This window comes from Helianthus annuus, chromosome 16, assembly GCF_002127325.2.
Source record: "Helianthus annuus cultivar XRQ/B chromosome 16, HanXRQr2.0-SUNRISE, whole genome shotgun sequence".
NCBI lineage: Eukaryota > Viridiplantae > Streptophyta > Magnoliopsida > Asterales > Asteraceae > Helianthus > Helianthus annuus.
The window spans coordinates 106,884,444-106,904,177 of NC_035448.2; the positions used below are offsets into that span (position 1 = coordinate 106,884,444).

General features: G+C 37.4%; 1 protein-coding gene and 1 non-coding gene across 2 annotated transcripts; one reads left to right on the forward strand and one right to left on the reverse strand.

Annotated features, from left to right (window-relative positions):
- Window positions 1-688: 688 nt before the first annotated feature.
- LOC118488612 lies at window positions 689-794 on the reverse strand. Its single transcript, XR_004885156.1, has one exon. It is a non-coding gene; the product is annotated as a small nucleolar RNA R71 (small nucleolar RNA).
- A 4,281-nt stretch (window positions 795-5,075) lies between these two features.
- LOC110919431 lies at window positions 5,076-6,125 on the forward strand. The gene is made up of 2 exons (XM_022163698.1): window positions 5,076-5,244; window positions 5,320-6,125. Exons 1-2 carry the CDS (start codon window positions 5,076-5,078, stop codon window positions 6,123-6,125), a joined length of 975 nt encoding a protein of 324 aa, XP_022019390.1.
- Window positions 6,126-19,734: the final 13,609 nt, after the last annotated feature.

Here is a 19,734-nt window from a genome sequence, read left to right on the forward strand (position 1 = left end):
GGGGGTGATGGAGATCAAGGGGAGCTTACTTATGTGCAAGGTCAAACTCAAAGAATGCCAAGTGTTGGTGGGATTTCTCAACAACAAATTATACCACAACATATTCGGCCAAGGCCACAAGGGCCACAATTGCAACGTCCTGCACCATTACAACAAATTCGTCCGCAAAATGTACAACATCAATTACAAAGCCAAATCCAACAACAACCGATTCAACAACAATTTCAACCACCATTTGCACCACAAGGGCCTATACAAAGACCAATGGGTCCTATTCGTCCAAGAGTTCGGTTGGGTATACCAAGAAGACATCTTCGAGAACATGCAAGAGGCATTGAAGCACATTTTAGACCGGTAATCACTCATAATCCTTCAGCGGTAGTTATTCCCCACAATGATCAAGGGAGGACATTTGAGGTGAGAACCAATTCATTGCAAAGCATGCCAAAATATAAGGGTCTAGCAACAGAGGAGCCTTATTTTCATTTGGAGGCTTATGACTCGATTTGCAATACTCTTGGGAGTCAAGGATTTTCAGCTGACGATGTCAAATTGGTACTATTCCAATTTTCTTTGGAAGACAAGGCGAAAAAGTGGTTCTACACATTACCTTCGACATCTGTCTATACATGGGCGGAGATGCAACAAATTTTCTTAGATGAATTTTAAACCGCTCAAAAGACAAATGATGCTAGGAAAGGGTTGAGAAGTTTTCAACAACAACAAGGTGAAATGTTCCACGAAGCCTTTGAACGTTTTAACATGATGATAAAGAATTGTCCTCATCATGGGATAGAGCTTTGGGAATTGATGAATGCTTTCCATGAGGGGTTAAGTGCCGAAGATGCTCGCGATTTAATGTCTATTACCAATGGCACTTTTGGCACAAACTATGAGCATGACGATTGGGAATTCTTGGAACAAATGGCAATTACATCAAAAAGAAAAGCTCAAGCGTCAAGGAGGGCACGACCGGCCATTACCCGAACTCAAGTGCATGCGGTAGACGATGGTAATGTTCAAACGTCTAATCAGATTTATGATGTTTGTGAAATTTGTAATGAGATAGGGCATGCGGCTGAAAATTGCCAAGGAGGTGAAGGGCAATATGAGGAGGTGAATGCTTTGTAAGGGCAAGGAGGGGGTGGTAGAAATTACAATATGCATTCTAACACTTACCACCCGGTTTGAGAAACCATCCAAACTTCCGCTATGGGAATCCCTCGAATCTAGCCAACCCAAATTTTCAAGGAGCTCAAGGTAATTTTGCACCTCGCCAACAATACAATCAAGGGAACTATCGGGATGGAAATAATTATGGCTACCAAGGGCAATCTCAACAAACGGGTCAAAGTGGTTCGGGTCAAACTTCTTCGGGTGGAAATGAGATGATGGAGATGCTCAAGGCAATGCAACTAGAGATGCAACAAAGAAATCAAATGAATGATGTTCGCATGCAAAAAGATGAAATCCGTGACAAAGCGATTCAGTCGTTGACCACTCAAATGGGTCAACTTGCAAGTGACATGGCATTATTGAAGAAAGCAAAAGGTCAATTACCAAGTGACACGGTGACAAATCCCAAGAACACAAAAAGCATTAACATCAATGTGGTAAGCACCATTCCAAATACTAAATTTAAAGAAACATTGCTAACTTCTTCGTATCAAGTGAGTGCAGGTTTGGAAAAAGATGCCGAAGTCGAGAATGATAAAGAGTATGGAACGCCAATTGTGCTTATCCGAGTGGGGAAACTAAAAATTCCTCATGCATTATTGGATTATGGGGCAAGCATGAGTGTGTTACCAGGTGATCTATACGATATGTATGATTTTGGTCCGCTTCAGGATGTAGACACCATGGTGAGTTTGGCGGATGAAAGTTGGAGGCGTCCACGGGGAATGGTTAAGAATGTTATGATTCGGTTGGGAGAATTCGAATACCCGGTGGATTTTCTGGTTTTAGATTATGCTACTAGCATGATGGCGTCACAACAAAGGGTGATTTTGGGTCGACCGTTTCTCTATACAGCAAATGCTCAAATCGATTGTAGAGAAGGAATCATTACCATGACTGAAAGGAACCATAAGTTATCATTTGATGTTCAGACTAAGATGATTAGTTACGATTTTGTTGAGGCGAAGGATAGCGGGTTTAGTGAAAAGGTGTTTCAAAGAATGAGAAGAAATCACCCACTGGATCGTGAAGAAAAGCATATGGGTTCAAGCAAGAGTGTATTTGATTACCCACAGAGTCGAAACGAGACGGATGCATTTTGCTCAATGGCACGAGGAAGTGATGGAGATGACAGGAACCGTTTCTTTGAGCCACCTTAAATGGGGGTGGCACGGTCTGGCTGAAGACCTGAAAACTTAGCGCTGCTCGGGAGGCAACCCGAGGTTTTTCACTGATCTTGTTATTTCTTTAGTTTTCTATGTTTCCGGGCCATGGCAATACTCAAGTGTGGGGAAGATGTGCGGATATTTGTGTGAGATAGGGAATTGGATCACTTACAATATATGTTGTGTCAAACTTCACCAGGTCAATGTACTTTTTCCTTAGACTTGTCATGTTCTTTAGCTTTGAAATTTTGTTAGTTTATTAGTTTGCTTTTGTTTATAAAAAAATAAAAAAAAACTAATGTTTTTTGGTTAAAAGCGATATTTCCCTCAAAACCATACATTGGGATAATGTATCCCAAGTGTGGGGATGGGGGGAAATTTTTGAGAATTAAAAAAAAAAGTGTGAAATCAAGCGAAAATTGTCAAAATTTGAACACTTGATATTGTTCCACTTGACACACCGACACCCCTTTCTAGTCCTTTCTTGGTGAGAGTTTGAGCCACATATGATTATTGAAGATGCTTTTTTTTTTTATTTTGAGTGGCGGTGTGTGTTTTGTGTTAATAGAACTTGTGTACGAATTCTTGTTGAATCTTAGAGTTAGCATGCTTGTGAAAATGATAGGGGACTTTTAGGTAGCCTCGTCTAGATGTGTGACAGTGTGGGAATTGGGGGTTGGACCTCATATGTTACATATATGAGCTTGGTATTGTGAGGGGTGGGGGTTTGGTCTTCAGAAAGCCATGTTTGAGCCTTATACCATTCGGTTGTGACCCAAACCTACTTCCTACAAAACTTTACCTATTGAGATGACCCGGTGTAGGAGTTTAGTTTGTGATTATTGACGTTCTTGTATATAATGTTGAGTTTTATGTTTAAAAAAGGGAAAAGAAAAGAAAAAAAAAGAAAAAAAATGAGAAAAATACAAAAAGAAGAATTTAGTTGTGATAGTAGTTGAGAAGTTGTGTGTATAGTTGATGTTTGCGTTGTTTAGTAGTAGAAATAAAAACCGGGTCAAATCAATTAGCTACTTGCATATATATTCCACCATTTTCCTACCTTTACACATAGCCCCGTTACAACCAGGATGTCCTTTTGATTCATAAGCATGCTAGGCGTTTGATAGGAGGAGACTTGATTTTTATACAAGATTATTGTCGCACAATCACACATTTGCATTGAGTGTTTTAGCATAACGTGCTAATATTACTTGTCACCGAGAGTTGTTGTGAGGGGTGTGTCTTGTGGTATGATAAAAGGTTAGTAGAAGGACGGTATATTCTAGCTTGGTTTGTGTGCTTGATCGCTTGAATAAATTGTGTTTTGTTGAACGGGTTGCTTGGGGCAAGCAATGGTTAAGTGTGGGGATGTGACGGGTAGTCCGTAGGACAACCCTTAAGTGGTATAAATGATAATAAAATCTTACATTTAATCGGGTAGTTGTCTAGAATTAGATAACTACGGTTGTTTGTGTTTCAGGTACAAATAGGAGCTTAAAATGGAAGGAACACGGAGAATAAATGAAAAAATCAATTTTTGTAATTGAAGAATTAAGAGGATAGCATGATAGAGGACGAAATTACGAGAACGTAGGCGAAAACGGTGAAGAAAACGGAGTTGAAACAAAAAAGTTATGTTGAAAACAAGTTTTCATGTTGAAGCCTGCCGTAGGCTACGACAAGGGCCGTAGCTTACGGCGCCGACTGGTACTTTTTGTCACCGTATGACAGTTTAAAGCCACCGTAAGCCATTCCAAGCCACCGTAAGCTATGGTGGCCACTGTAGCTTATGGCGCTGACCTGCGTAAATGTCTAACTTCCACCTTTTAATGCGGATTTATGGTGTCTTTTCAATTCCAATCATTCCCATTCGGTTACCAGCAGTTCTAGGGGTGATTTTGAGTGCTCTTGGTGCTTGAAGACAATTTCCAATCATTCAGTTTGTGTTTTTAATTGTTATGAACATTGAAACTTGTGTGAGGATGATGACTCAAGCCATGAGTGGCTAAACTCTTGATGATCATCTTTGGTTGAAGGTTATGTAAGACTTTATGCTTGAATTCCTTATTTCTAGAATAACAACTTCATCTTTATGATTTATTTGTTATGGTGTGCGATTGATTGTTAGTAAATTGTTGATTCTTATGCGAATCTAGTTTGAAATCATACGTTCTTGGTGCCGTCGACAATCGAGATATCATGGGTAGAATTAGACTTGGGAAAGGGTTAATTGATCATCGGGTAACAACCTCACGTTCTAGGAATCTGAGTACTTAGTTCCCTTTCATCACTGCAACTAATCACACATGAACTATGTCTATGTAGTTCTTTCTAGTTGAAGGTGTTGTACAATCTGATTCCAGTGCTACAGATAGCGACGAGGTTGATCCAACAAAGATTGCACAGACATCATATGTTTCTGGAAAGCAAAAGTATAAGGGGTCACCTAAGAAAAAGAAAGATTCTGACGAGGAAGACTCAACATATGTGCCAACACCTAAAGAGAAAAAGAAAGTTATAAGGAAAAGGAAAGCTCATCCTACATGAGTTGTTCCTAGAAGTGTTAGAGCAAGAAAAGGATCAACAGCAGCTCCTGAGGTAGAAACTACAAAGGTTCCAGAAGTTGAAAAAGTTTAAAGTGTTGAAAAACCTGAAGTAGAAACAACGAAAGCTCCAGAGAGTCCTGTATACGAAAGAGTTGAGAAAGTTGTTGAAGATGTGGAAGTAGAGTTTATGGGAGAAAGAAAGTCTACACCTCCTGCATCACCAATCAATCCAATAATTCATATTCACGATGATCCTAAGAAGACACCTAAAGAACAACCAAAGAAAGCCACTACTTCGAGTTCAAGCCACGGATTTCCAAAGGTCATTGGTGAATATCCAGAAGATCTTCCGGAAGGTGATTTTGATATATTCAATGAAGGAAAGATCAATGTGCATACGAAGAAAGTCAGTGTTCTTGAAAAATAAAAAGCCAAAGCTGAAGCTGAATGTGAAGAGTTTAAAGAAAAGCTTGAAGCTGCTAAAGCTGAAAATGTTGCTTTGAAAAAGGATTTAGAAGATCATGCAGAAGTTATTGATCAACTTTCAGAAGAGCTTGATGAACATGCTAAAGTGATTGATCGAATCACAGAAGAGTTTGATGAAGTGAATGTTAAGTACGAGACTGTGAATGAAGCCAACAAGACACTACACCAAATGACTGGAGAGTTACATGAAACTACATCAAACGAGAATGAAGTGTTGAGAAAAGAAATAGAAGCCTTAAGGGCTGACAAAGTAGTAAAGGACGAGCAGTTGAATATGTTATACACTATTATTGAGCACAAGCTTGGATTCAATGTTCAAGTTGTGTTTAATGAATTAGAGATTCAGAGGGTTGAAGCTAGAAGAGTTGAAAGAGAGAAGCAGTTGGCTGAAGAAGCTAAGCAGAAGAAGAAAGGTGTGGTGATTGACAAAGAGGAGATTCTTGGATCTTCAAGCCAACCAGATCCATTTCTAGATGAAGGTACTAAAGATGATAATCCACTTGCTCTTGTTGCTGTTAGTGATGTTGTAGACGTTACTCCAGGAGAAATAAAGTTGAGTAGACGAAAGATAATTGAGAAACGTCATGAAGAAGAAGAGAAAGAGGAAGAAGAGGATCCAGAGTTGAAAGATTGGTTCAATGCAATTGATAGCTATGATGCTAATAATGATAATGATGACGATGATGATCAAGGGGCGACAGGGTTGTTAATTGTGAAGCCTTCTAATCAACATACGCTTGATGACTTCTAGAATGATCAGCTGAACGAACAACAAGAAGATCAACATCAGGAAGATTTTTCGTCTTCTAAACAACATGATGGTGATCAGGTATACCTCACACTCCCTAAAGTTATATACTTGCATGCTGAGGTTGAGGGGGAGTTAGAGGAAAACAGGACGAGAGAGTCCATGTTAGAGGAGTTGGGAATGGATTGTTGGTGCAGTTGCCTGTCAACTACATCTTAGTTCGAGTCTTAGTTTAGGGTTGTTTGTACAGCACACGAAAATCAAGAAAACATGTTTTAGTGTTGATTTCGCTCATAATGACCTCTTGTCATTTGGAGCGAAATCATCAACATCTTGATTTCGCTCATAGTATCAGTTACTGATTTCGCTCTTATGTACAATGTCTGATTTCGCTCATGTTGACTCGGTGTCATTATAAGCGAAATCCCAAGCCTATAAATAGGCAGTTATGAGCGAAATCAAGATAGATTAGTCTTGTTTCCGACGGCGAAGCTCCGTCGAAGTGTCTCCGCATCTGTAACAGCTTTATAATCAATACAAGAGACAATTAATAGTGAAATCAAGCTAAACAAAGACTGAATCAATGAATTCCGCCTCTGATTCAGTCTGAGTACTCTTCTGATCGACTCGTTAGGTCGTCTCCCGATCCTACAAGTGGTATCAGAGCTCAGGAGGAAGAGTTCTTACCGTTCAGCTCGTTTTCGCTCAAAAATTCTGATTTCTACACCTTCTTTTATCATTTCAGAAAGTTTTAACGGTCAAAATTGTTTCAAATTTTCACATATTGTGTAAAATTGTCTATTAACAAATCCTTGAAAGTTTCAGCATTAAAATCAGCTTAAAAGTGACAAAAAATGGTTCGAGATCTGATTTCGCTCGAAGGTACTTGAGTGATTTCGCTCGTAGGTTCAAGCGAAATCAAGTGTTTGTTACATTAGGTTCTAATTTCGCTCTTACAGCAAAAGCGAAATCAGAGGTTTCGCTCTTGTGTTTGAGATTTCGCTCCAAGTGATACTTTGATTTCGCTCATTTGGACATTATCTGATTTCGCTCATTTGAGCAATAGTTGATTTCGCTCCACTAAGCAAACATCTGATTTTGCTCTAAAAGTAGCCTAATTTCGCTCTTGTGACAAATTACTTTGAGGTTTCGCTCCAAATTACCATCTAATTTCGCTCAAAGGGACAATAGTCAGTGATTTCGCTCCTAAAACAAAAGTGTGATTTCGCTTCAAAGGGTTTTCTACCTGAAAACTCTAAATTTCGCTTGACATGTTGTTTTTGTGAGAAAAATTGTCAGAATTATGTAAAAGATGGCATTAATGTTTGACGAAAAGGAGAATGAGTTTATTGGAAGGTTAAATAGTTATGGATGGTATAAAACGAGCACATATGAACAAGATGACAAGAAGATTTGGATGCTTAGACTTGACAATTTTGCATGTGAAAAGAATGAAACAATGAAAGAAATGGAAAGAAGATTTGAGTACATAATAGACAAACCAAAAAAATTTGACATAAAATTGACAGATGCTGAAAAGGTATCAAAGTTTGCCAATGCTTTACCTGCCGAATGGGATGATGTATTAAAAGAATTAAAGCAAAAACCTAAATTTTCAAAATTACATCCATTTGATTTCATCAATAAACTTCAAAAACACAGTTATGAAAATTCTGACAAGAAGAAAACATTGATGAATAAAATCAAAGAGAATCTAGATGAATTGAATATGGGAAATCTAGGAAAAATCAATTTAGATGTAATTACTGAGATTGTAAAAGAATCTGTATGTGTTTTGTTGCAAAACAAAACATGAAATATGATTATAAAAGAGGATGTTATATTGATGAAAATTTAAAACCTCTTGATTTTTTTAAAATCGTTTGTGTAGGAACATACAAGACATAATCAAAGGAAATCACAAAGAATGAAGAATTTGTGGAGAATGAACTTTCAAGTTCTGCATCAGTGTGTTTTAAATGTGACAACTTTAAGACGGAAAATGACAAACTCGTGAAAGATGCGGAAAGTTTGACTTTGGAAGTCAAAAAGCTGAATGATAAGAAGCAAGCTGATGATAAACAGATTCTGGATTTGCAGGGAAATTGTGTAAAGCTGAAATCTGAAAATGACAAATTGTTAAGTAACTTGAACAGTTTGACACTGGAAAACCAGAAGTTGAAAGAAAATGCAAAAAATTTTGAAGATAAACTGAAAGTTTTTGAAATAGAGAAATCAAAAGCTGAAAAAGAATTTCAAAGTCCAATAAAAATTCTTGAAGATGGGAGAAATGTTTTTAGTCAAAATAACATCAAAAAGCAAAAAATGATAAATTCCTATATTCAGAAAATTATTAGACTTGAAAAAGAAATTGAATATGCTCGAAAGAAAATCAAAGAGTTAGAAGAAAAGGATGAAAGCAAAAAGAAATCGTCAGAAAATGAAGATTTCTGGATAAAGCTTGAGAACAAGAACTTGAAAGCAAATGAAACAAAATTTCAAGAACAGATAAAAGTTTTGGAAAATGAAAAGTCTGTTCTTGAAAACATGAAGAATGAGAATGAAAAATTAATCAAGTCTCATCTTGAAAGAATATCTCAGCTTGAAAACGAAGCTGAGAATTCAAGAAACAAGATTGTTGTACTTGAAAAGAAATTGAAAGGTTTTGTGACTTCATCAGATATTTTAAATATTCCATGTCCAAAACCGATCAATTCTGTTCCAATAAGTGACAATGTCACAAAATTTGACAATGTCAAAGTTGAAGATTGCGATGAGAAATCTGATGATGAAAACGAAAAAATTGAAAAACAAAATTTGTTTTTGAAATTAGAAGAAAAGTTTCAGAAAACTGTTTTGCAATCAACTGAAACAGGTGAATGTTCAACACAGAAACCTGTTAAAAAGATTGTAGAACAAAAAGAAAAAGGTAAAAATTTGAAAAATGTTCAAAAAGATAATAACAGCTCATCAGGTCGATCATCCAATCAAAATCAAAAATTACAAAAAGTAAAAAATGAAAATTCGCAAATTGTTGGCAATAAGTGGTGCAGGTTGGACCACAGTGCTCAAAAGCCAAATCCAGTTTTCAAGAAGAGTGATGATTACCACAAAGCCAGACAATGCTATGATCTGAGCATCTGGTGTGTGAAAGTGGTGAATGGTACGATAACAGAATGTGTTACACTTGTGGAGTGAAAGGACACATTGCTGTTAACTGCCAAGGTTGGAGTTATAAGACAATGAGATGCTTTAACTGCAACATCAGAGGTCACATTGCCAGAGAGTGCCCAAGGAGATCAAATGACAAATTGAGGGCTAATTCTCAAAAATTGGCAAAGATTCCAGTCAATGTCAAGCCCCATGAACAGAAAATTCTAAAACCTAAAGTTCAAGAACAGACAATTCAAGAAAAGAAAGTTAAACTTTCACAGGGGCAGAAAGACAGACTGCGAAAGAAGAGGAAAAAGGCGAGAGAGTATCTGGAGAAGATATTGTCCTCGGCTTCATCTGTTGGTAAAAATAAGAGTTCTAATGTGTAACAACTCTCACTAAAAACATTACTTATTATGTTAATTATCTAATAAGGAAACCCTAATTAAGAAACCCAAGTAATTCGGCATAAACCCTAAAATTTTCAGAACAATCAGAATCAGGATCAGGGCCCCTAAAACCCCGGGGGGGGGGGGGGGGGGGGGGTAAACCCTAGCTGACGATTATCTAAATAACTCGCTGTAGAATTAGAATTTGTCGAAACTGTCAACTCAGATAGGCTAGTTGGGGGCGTGGCTACCCTATGGAGTAGGGTGACCCCTCGCGCCACGCGACACCCATAGGGGTACCCCTCGCGTCACGCGAGGGGGGTCAAATTTTGTGTATAAATAGAGTGATTTGGCAATCAAATTTTGGCACTTGAACGACGTAAAAAGTCGATTTAGGCACTGAGTTATAGTCCGAATACTTCACAACACACACAAATCTCGAAACGCTGCTGTAGTAACAGGGTAATAACTCGATCGCTATTACGATTTGTTGGTGCACTACATCTGTCGACTTCGTCTTGGATCGAGTCTTAGTCATAGATTGTTAGATCAGGGCGCGTTTTACGAGAAAAATGGGAAATGTATGTGATTTAGATAGAGGTTTCGCTTATAGGGACACTTAGATGAGGTTTCTCTTTTATGTACTTTGTAGTTCCGCTTTTATGTCACTTGGAGGTTTCGCTTATGCGTACACGTCCATTGGAGCGAAACCCCAAGACCTATAAATAGGTATCATTCGAGCGAAACCTGTAACAGCCTTGTAACTCATACTGAAGTGCTGCCGGTTTGAGATTTGAATGTAAACTGTCATAAATCAATGCAAAGAGGTATTTAAAGTGATTTGCTAGCTGTTCCTAAGTCAGATACTTATTTTCCGCATCTGTATTTGATCAAAACTCCTCTGAACGACTCGTTTGGGTCGAAATACGATCCTACAAGTGGTATCAGAGCTTCAGGAGGAGGAGTTCTACAGAGAATAGCTGGAATTCATCGAAATTTCTTACTTCTACACCTTCCTTTTTCAGTTCAGATAGTTTTACCGGTCAAAATCAGCTAAAAATTTCACAGATTGTACGTAATTGGACATAGACAAATCCCTGAGAATTTGGTGTTGAAACTCGGACTAAAAATAGGTCAAACTAACTTCCGAATAGGTTCCGCTTATACGAACATCCCATGGTTTCGTTCTTGTGACCTAGTTAGTTTCGCTCATAGCTACATAATACCAGAGGTTTCGCTTCAAAGATTAAGTACTTTCGCTCTTGTATCATTATAACAGAAGGTTTCGCTCATCTGTCCATAAGGGTTCGCTCATAGTGTCACAACATCAGTTTCGCTCATTTGAACAGAGTAGTTTCGCTCATTTGTACTTAGTGGTTTCGCTCCAGTGAATACTTCTTGAGTTTCGCTTATTTGAATTTGGGGTTTCGCTTTTGTGATCACTTAGAGGTTTCGCTTTTGTGAATAGTCTTAGTTTCGCCTTTAAGGACAGTTGGATAAATTGTTGAAATCTGAAAAATGGACGGGGAATTTTACAACGCATTCGCTACTCCAATTACCCCGATCACTGTTGCACAAACCACAATTCTTGAAAATGAAACAGGAACAATGCAAAAACCACCCAAACTATTGAACATTGAAGAATATAAAGGATGGGAGGGTCGTTTCGAGAACTGGGTACAAGCGAATTACCTAGATGCATGGGAGTGTGTGGAAACAAAGTATGTTAGACCATTAAATGATGATGAAGAGGAAGTTGCGATTAAAGACATGAGTGCCGTTGACAAGAAGAAGTACAAAAATGAGAAAATGATGCTAAGTCTGCTACAACAAGCTGTGAAAGAGGATATTATGGTGTTATTGCAGCATAACGGAAGTTCTTATTCTATCTGGAAAGCATTACGTTCAAAGTTTGTTGGAAGTCAGGAGATGGTAAAGAATAAGAAGTCGCTTTTGAAAAAGGAGTTTGATTTGTTTAGAGGATTGAAGAATGAGAGTACAAAACAGATCATTGAGAGAGATTGCAATTTGTTAGTGAACATGAAGAGGTTAAGTATCAACAAAGACAATGAAGAGTTAATTGAAAAGCTTGCAGATGCTTTACCACATGCAACTTGGGGAACATATCTGATGATGCTTAGGAACAAAAAGGGTTTTAGCACGTTAACCTTGAGCAAATTCATTGAAAAATTGGAAGCTCAGGAAATGGAACAGAGAAAAATTGTTCGAATGAAAGATTTCGATGGTGAACAGGATATTGTGTTGTATTACAAAGCAGGAGTGAATGAGAAATCTACAAATCTATCTCCGAAAATAGAAACTGCTTACAATGCCAAGAATACTTCTGGAAGTTCATCATCAGGATCAAACAGCAAAACCAGTTTCACATCATTTCCATCTTTTGATCCAAACTTTTCAGCAACAAAAAATGGGAAGAAACTTCAGTGCAATATTGTATTAAATCTTGAAAATGATCAAGATTATTCTGAGGAAGTTGCTAAAGACCACATGTCTTTATTAGGAATGGTTTTAGAGTCTTACAGTTGTTTTGTTGCAGGTCGTATCGGAAATTCAATGCTAACAAAGGAAGATTACGACCAGATAGATGCTGAAGAGATGGAGCTAATGGACATAAAGTGGTGTTTGGCTAGCGTGCTACGGAGAGCTGAGAAATTTAAGCAGATCACGGGGAGAGATTATCTTCGTGAGGCTAATGTTTCTACTTTAGGTTTTGACAAATCTAAAGTCACTTGTTTTCGTTGCAGGGAGAAAGGACACTTCAAGAGAGAATGCACCAACCGCGAAGCAAGTGGAGCTCAGAATCCTTTCAACAACAATAATGATTACTATCGAAAAGCCATCTACCATCAAGTTGCTCAACAACCATCTCAGCAGAATCAACATCAAGCACAAACGGCACATGGAAGACCTATAATTGAAGATTCTGGAAAGAGAGCTTGTGTGGGTAATCAAGATTGTTTGAAGAGAAAGGATGGTAGTGCCTTGGTAATTGATCAAGATGATGAAAAGTTACCCGAGGGTTTTAGCTGGGAGAATTTCACTTGGGATAACTATATTCCTGATCAAGATACAGCTTACACAGCTTTTGTTGCCAAAGTTGAAGATGAAAGTGATGATGATACTGAGTACTATGCTAAACAGATGGCAAAACATTTGAAGATGTTAGAAGAAAGCGACAGCGAAGATGAGAAGGCCAAGAAGAAAAAGAAGAAGGTAAAGACACCGGTTAGCAGCTATGATGAGACAGTACCGGTAGTGAGAAGAAAAGTGAAAGAAACTCCAAAGTTCGAGATTAATGAAGAAGCCATTGCAAAGAAAAGTCCAATCACTTGTGCAAATTGTGAAGTTGTAAAGAAACAAAACAGTTCATTGATCCATAACATGAACAAATTGAAAGAATCATATGATGTGTTGAATAGGGAAATGAATATGTACAACGACACTAGTGAAGAGCATGCTACAGCAATGAAAACACTTCAGGGAGCTTTCATGGTCAAGCAAAAAGTTGTAAACAACTACATTGAGAAGTGTGCTGATCTCGAACAGAAACTTGAACTTCAAAGAATTGAAACTGAAAGAGTTAATCGTTTATTGAAAAGTTACTCAAGTTCGTCTTATGTCGTTGACATGATTTATCTGATGGCTGAAAGCTTGAAGGCATTTGAAGACAATGAAGTAACTGAAGAAAAGAAAGTTTCTGAAGAGAAGGTTGAAGAAAAGAGTCCAGTGAAAAAGACCAAAAAGAAGAAAGACACTGAAAAGACACCATCTGGTAAGAAACAAGGTGTCAGTTACAACAAGTGTCCACCCCCACTAGAAAACGGATATCTGGCTAGAAATCCAAATGACGAAAGAGTCAAAAAGGCAACAAATTTACAGTGGGAGTCGGAGTTGTCAGTAAACTTACCAGATAGTATTGATGTCGTGTTTACATCGTCTGACACTGATCAACAGTCTCAATTGATGAAGAAAGTTGTGGATCATGTGTTAGAAAACGATGAGATAGAGGATTAAAAGTCGGAGTTTGCGTCAGAGTCAAAGTCTGGGTCAAGCACTCCGTGTCAAACAGAAAAACAAGACAAAATAGTGTATGATAGAGAATTCCTATTATCAAAATCTAATTTGGATGATGAACCGTTTAAAGTTGCTTATACTTTAAATAATTCTGACAAATTATATTCTGATGAGGAATTTCCAATAAGAGGTGTCAAAACTGAACTGATAAACAAGGTTTTCAAACTCACAGAAATTAATATTTTTAAAATAAAAGACTTATGTCTTAATGCAAAACCTAAAAAATACACCTCAAGAGTACAACAAAGATTAAACAAGAAAAAGAGTTACGGTTCTGGTTCTGGTTTTCAAAAGAAATCAAACCATAATGGTAATTTTAAAAAGAAAGGTCTTGGTTTTATTCCTACAGAAAAAACAGAAAAATGAAAAATATGTTCGTGATTTTAAATCCAAAATGACATTTGTTTCAGGAACGTCAACAGATGAAGAAGAAAAGAAAGATTTCTGGAGGCAGTCAAACAGTGAGTTCCTTGCAAAGAAGCAAGATGAAATGAAGAAGTTGGCTGAGCAGAAGAAAAAACACGAGAACCTGTTTCAAGTGCAACACTGTTGGACATATTGCCAGAGAGTGTTCTAAGGCAATACAATCAACACAGGGAGTATCTCGTAAACTCAAAGAACAAGTGGTTGAGTTTGAACCACCAATTGATAGAACAAAGTGGTTTAAAAATTCTACATTTGAAATTGGTGAATGTTCAAACAAGTTTTACAAGAAGAGAGCTAAATCTGACAACCAGAAATGGATTGTTAAGAAAGCTGCTGAAAGCTCTAGCGATGAGTCTGATAGGTCAAAATCAGAGGAGCTATCTTCTGGCGATGAATCTAACTCCACAAAGTCAGATGAGCCACAGGTTGTTTTGAAAAATGAAGCTACTTTAAAAGATGAAAAATCAGTTCTGAGTGTGAATGATGAGGACTTTCCATCACTTCGGGCTGAGAATTATAAGAAGAAAATTGGTAAAATTGAAATTTCTAACCAATTTTATAATGACAAGCAGGAGTTTGATGCTGAGAAGGTCTTTAACCCCAAAGTTAAACATATCTTTGGAAAGATGATTGACCGAAAAGTCAAAGGGGTTAAAGAATTTTATGAGAAGAAGAGGAAAGGTAAGAAACCGAGTGATGGTGACTCGGTGAAACCCAAGGCTGGTCAGGCTTGGGTGGATATTTTCTTCGACTAAAAACCTGACTTGCCGGAGCTCCCAGGTTGGTAAGCGTGGAGCATGAATCGGCATCTTTCTTGAGGTTTATTCGGTAATGTCAATCATGCTAACAGTATATAGGTTTGTTTGTGTTTATTCACAAGAAGTTTGAAGATTTGATTGTGCATACTTGCATATGGTAAATCAAGGACATTAATTTGTACTTGTATTTTCCTACAACTGGTTGGAAGACAATATGATGAACCACATCCCCGAACTTGTTATTGATAAACTTACAAGTGATAAAATAAATCAAACTTATTTTCCGGAAAAACCATTTTGATTAAAACAAACTTAAGTGTTTTTGAGATCTAAATGGGAAAATAGTTTGGTGATAGGGGGAGTTTTGATTGTTTATGCCGAAAGAATGGCGATTTGATGCGATTTGATATCGGTTGTCACGTGTTGTACAGTTTGTTTTTACATTTCATGTTTTCAAGAGGGTCTAGAGTCTAGTTAGTTTTAAATTTTTTTAAATGTGTTTGCATTTTAGGGGGAGTAGAAAATTTCGGAAAATCCAAAAACATTAGAAAATTTGAAAAAGCCAAAAACATGATAAATTCAAAAATGACTTTTGTTGTAAAAAGAGGAAATGATAGTACATCAGTGGGCTATCACAATACGCTAAAGATTTGAAAAGTTAAATGTGATAAACAATCTTACTGCGGATGTGTCAGTAGATTTTTGCACATTTAGTAAATTGAAACGAGATATAAACCTAAATTTCAAACTTGCTTATTCTGTGGGTTAACAAAACTGCTTGGATATATAGGTAATCCCTGAAATCTTGTTTGAAAGGTCCCGTATTCTGAGATACTAGGTCTTTATACTCAGTGATATCTGGGGTATTATCCCGGGACTTCTGCTGTATGGAAGTACTGACCTAGTCCTCGGATAATGCTTTCTGCATATGCTTGAAACATAGCATCGCCCTCAGCAAGCTGATGAAACAATAAAATTGATAGTCGCTGCTGTTGTAATCAAAAGATCCTCTAAAGGGGACACACCTTTAAGTCGAAGCCGTCATCTCTCTGCGTATACGGAAGTATCGACCTGAGCTCTCACGGCCCTCGCACATAACCCCTTTACAGATATCATCTGTGGTATATTCACCTGTAAGACTGAATATTGGGATCTGGATACGGGAGTATATTCAAGTAGTGGGACACACGGATAAGTTTAAGAATCTAAGACACTAATTACGTATCTCGAAACAATTGAAATTTGTGTGAAAATTTAAGGTGGACCGATATACTGACAATCTAGGTGAATTGTTTAGAACTTAAAATGAAATCACAGCTTAACGGTGTTAGTGACACGTCTCATTAACTGATATGATCCTCTTACACGAACTCACAAAAATAATGTCTATAAATAGTTCATTTCTGCATTTACTTTCTTACAGAAATTTCAAAAAGATTTTTGGTGTGTTTTAGCATAAATTTTGAAAAATTCAAAAAGATTTTCGACAACTGATATTGAAAAGCTGATTTTCAAAATTCTAAGTGCTAAACATGATGAACAGATGGTTTGGGAGAGTATGTTGGTTTGATAAGAAAAATGATATAAGTTGAAAGTGGTTCATCAGAAATGAATTGATGTATTTGTTTGAGATAAGTTTCAAATGTTGTTTATATGCTTAAATGTTTGTCATAAAACTTATGTTTGTGATAGAGTTTTATACAGAAAGAATCAATATTTGAGGGGGAGTGCATGTTAGTGATGATGAACTTTAAAGATGTCAACATTCAAGAGAAAAAGTTTGTTGGTGATAAAAGAGAAAGAGATGAAGATAGAGAGAAGCCCAGAGACTGATCAAGACTGAATGTGCGAAGATATGACATTGTCAAAGACTCGATGAACGACTCGTCAACATCTGAGGGGGAGTTTGTTGGTGCACTACATCTGTCGACTTCATCTTGGATCGAGTCTTAGTCATAGATTGTTAGATCAGGGCGCGTTTTACGAGAAAAATGGGAAATGTATGTGATTTAGATAGAGGTTTCGCTTATAGGGACACATAGATGAGGTTTCGCTTTTATGTACTTTGTAGTTCCGCTTTTATGTCACTTGGAGGTTTCGCTTATGCGTACACGTCCATTGGAGCGAAACCCCAAGACCTATAAATAGGTATCATTTGAGCGAAACCTGTAACAGCCTTGTAACTCATACCGAAGTGCTGTCGGTTTGAGATTTGAATGTAAACTATCATAAATCAATGCAAAGAGGTATTTAAAGTGATTTGCTAGCTGTTCCTAAGTCAGATACTTATTTTCCGCATCTGTATTTGATCAAAACTCCTCTGAACGACTCGTTTGGGTCGAAACACGATCCTACACGATTCAACGTCTGATCGATTGAAACTATCCAATGATTGTTTGAGTGCTGCTCAAATTGGGTTTATACTTTGTTATTCATTGTGATTTCGACAGGATGTTTGAGTGCTGCCCGAACTCGGGCTATACTCTGTCATTCGTTGTGAATCCGCTGAATATTTAAGTATCGCACTTTGTCAATCGTTGTGAGGGTTTAATCCCGTGAATTGTCGTAAATGTTGTATTAGTTACTAACCTAGTTTGTGTGCATTGTTATTTAAAATTAGGTTAAACAAGGCTAATCAGTAGGCTTATACACTGCCTCGTTAAATCTGCAATGTGAGTCATTCTCTTTTTATCAAATTATTTCCAAAACCCTATTTATTTTCAAAGTTATAATTATAGGGATTAAGTCTTTGTAATCACCAAATTACAGCCGGTATGTGGGGTTTTGTATACATTCCTTGATAATCTTCACCATTGGGGCAGCCAAGGGGTGATATGACCATAGTCATAGACACCATTGGACAACAGGAGGGCCAATGGGTCGAGTGACAAATATTGTGGGTAGTTGGTTGATATCAGAAACATTGTAATCACTCCTAATACTGTAAATTATTACAAAATGTGTCGATTTCAGTAAACTGAATGATTCACTCAGTATTTCCCCGCTGACAAAACCTTTTTCAAATATGTTTCAGATGATCTGTTGTGATCCAAGAAAAAGTGTCGTGAAGCACTACAAGCTTATAGAAGTGGCTCAATGTAAATAAAGAAACATGTTTTGTTAAATAAAGATTTCTCAGTGAAATCACCTTATTATAAATTACAGGGTTTTATCCCTAAAATATGTAAACGGGCATTTTTAGTATTAAAAGATCCTGTATTAAAGACTTCCGCTGTCGCTTAAATTAAATACCACGGGATTTCCTGCCTCGCGGCTCTGGACCGGGTCAAACCGGGGCCAAAGGCCGTGACAGGAAAAGGTGGTATCAGAGCCACTGATTTAAGCTTACCACTGATTTAAGCCTATTAAAGTAATTGAGGAATATTTACGAATTTCTAATTGACATTCTGTGAATATGTGTTTTATTAATCTGATCAATTGTTAGTTACAGTATGGGTAAACAAAGACTTTCTGCTATCTACCACAAATTAGATACTGCACCTAAAGAAAAAGGAACCTCTTCCTCAAAATACCCAGCAAATCTGGAAGAAGGGATCTTTGTCCGTAAGGCACAATATGAGAATCCTCTTACTCCAGAGAAAAGAAATTCGATTATTAGAAAAAGTCAGAAACCCCAATACAAGAAAGTGAGGTTTAATCCAAAAATCCAGGAAATAGGCGATAATCCACCTTGGGAAGACAAATTAGATGAAAAATGGGCAGATCTTTATATGTTAGCTACTGTAGCAGAGAATGCATACCTCTAAACTACCAATAAGCATGATCTAGTATTAGCATCTCTATCCAGAAAAACACTACTTCATAAATAAATAAAAAAATCCTAGTGTGTTTTAAATTTCCCGTTATCCTTTGTAAAATTAGTCTTTCGATATGCAATAAACGGAATATTTATTTAAATTTCCTTATAAGATTTTAACTTAGCATTTTTGTGCATTTTGCATATATGCTAAACAGCATGAGTGAGCTATCTGAAACATTTCAGAATCTCAATCTCTATCCAGTACCAATCGAAGTCTCCAACGACTTTACTGGTTACTTTGCTGATATGGAAAAACCTATTGAATTCCAAGCTCCACATCCGGAGAAAGCAAAGCCTAAAAGAAGAAGATATGTAGGATGGAGGAAAGTACGTAGGAGGAAGCCAGTAACTAGGAAACTTCCAAAGATAGAAAACCCTGTGGATAAACGAAAAAGGATCGAGACTGGAGAGAGTTCTAGGCCAGCAGGGATAGACATCGGGGAAAATTTTAAGCCAAAGGGAATAGAAATTGGAGAAAGCTCTAAACAAACTGAAGAAATAACATTTCAAGAAGAAATAGATCGCCTACTGGCAAGTTGTGATGTCATTAGACCAATCAACAATAATTTCTACCCTTATCCTGCCGAAACCCGACTCCCTGTAAATTTAGAACCAGCTATTCCAGACCCTCTAATCCACACCCGACCTTTAGGAGAAATGGAAGAGTGGTGGACGAACGACTGGCAGTTCCAAAACATAATCAATAGTCCTTATACCTTTCTCCCTCAGTTTGATCCAGAACCTATCCCCAATCCGCCAATGAGCAACGAAAACTTAGCCGAACTCAGCCAGTTTGGTAAAGAACTGATAGGTACATGGAATAGGATCCGGGAAATAGGAGAACAAATTTCCTGGAAATACGACGAAAGGGAGCGTCGCTACTGACATGCCAGTTGACAAAGAAATAGTGGGTTACGATGTGACACATCGAACAAATACTAAGCCGATGAAATATCGAATTTCATACTTGG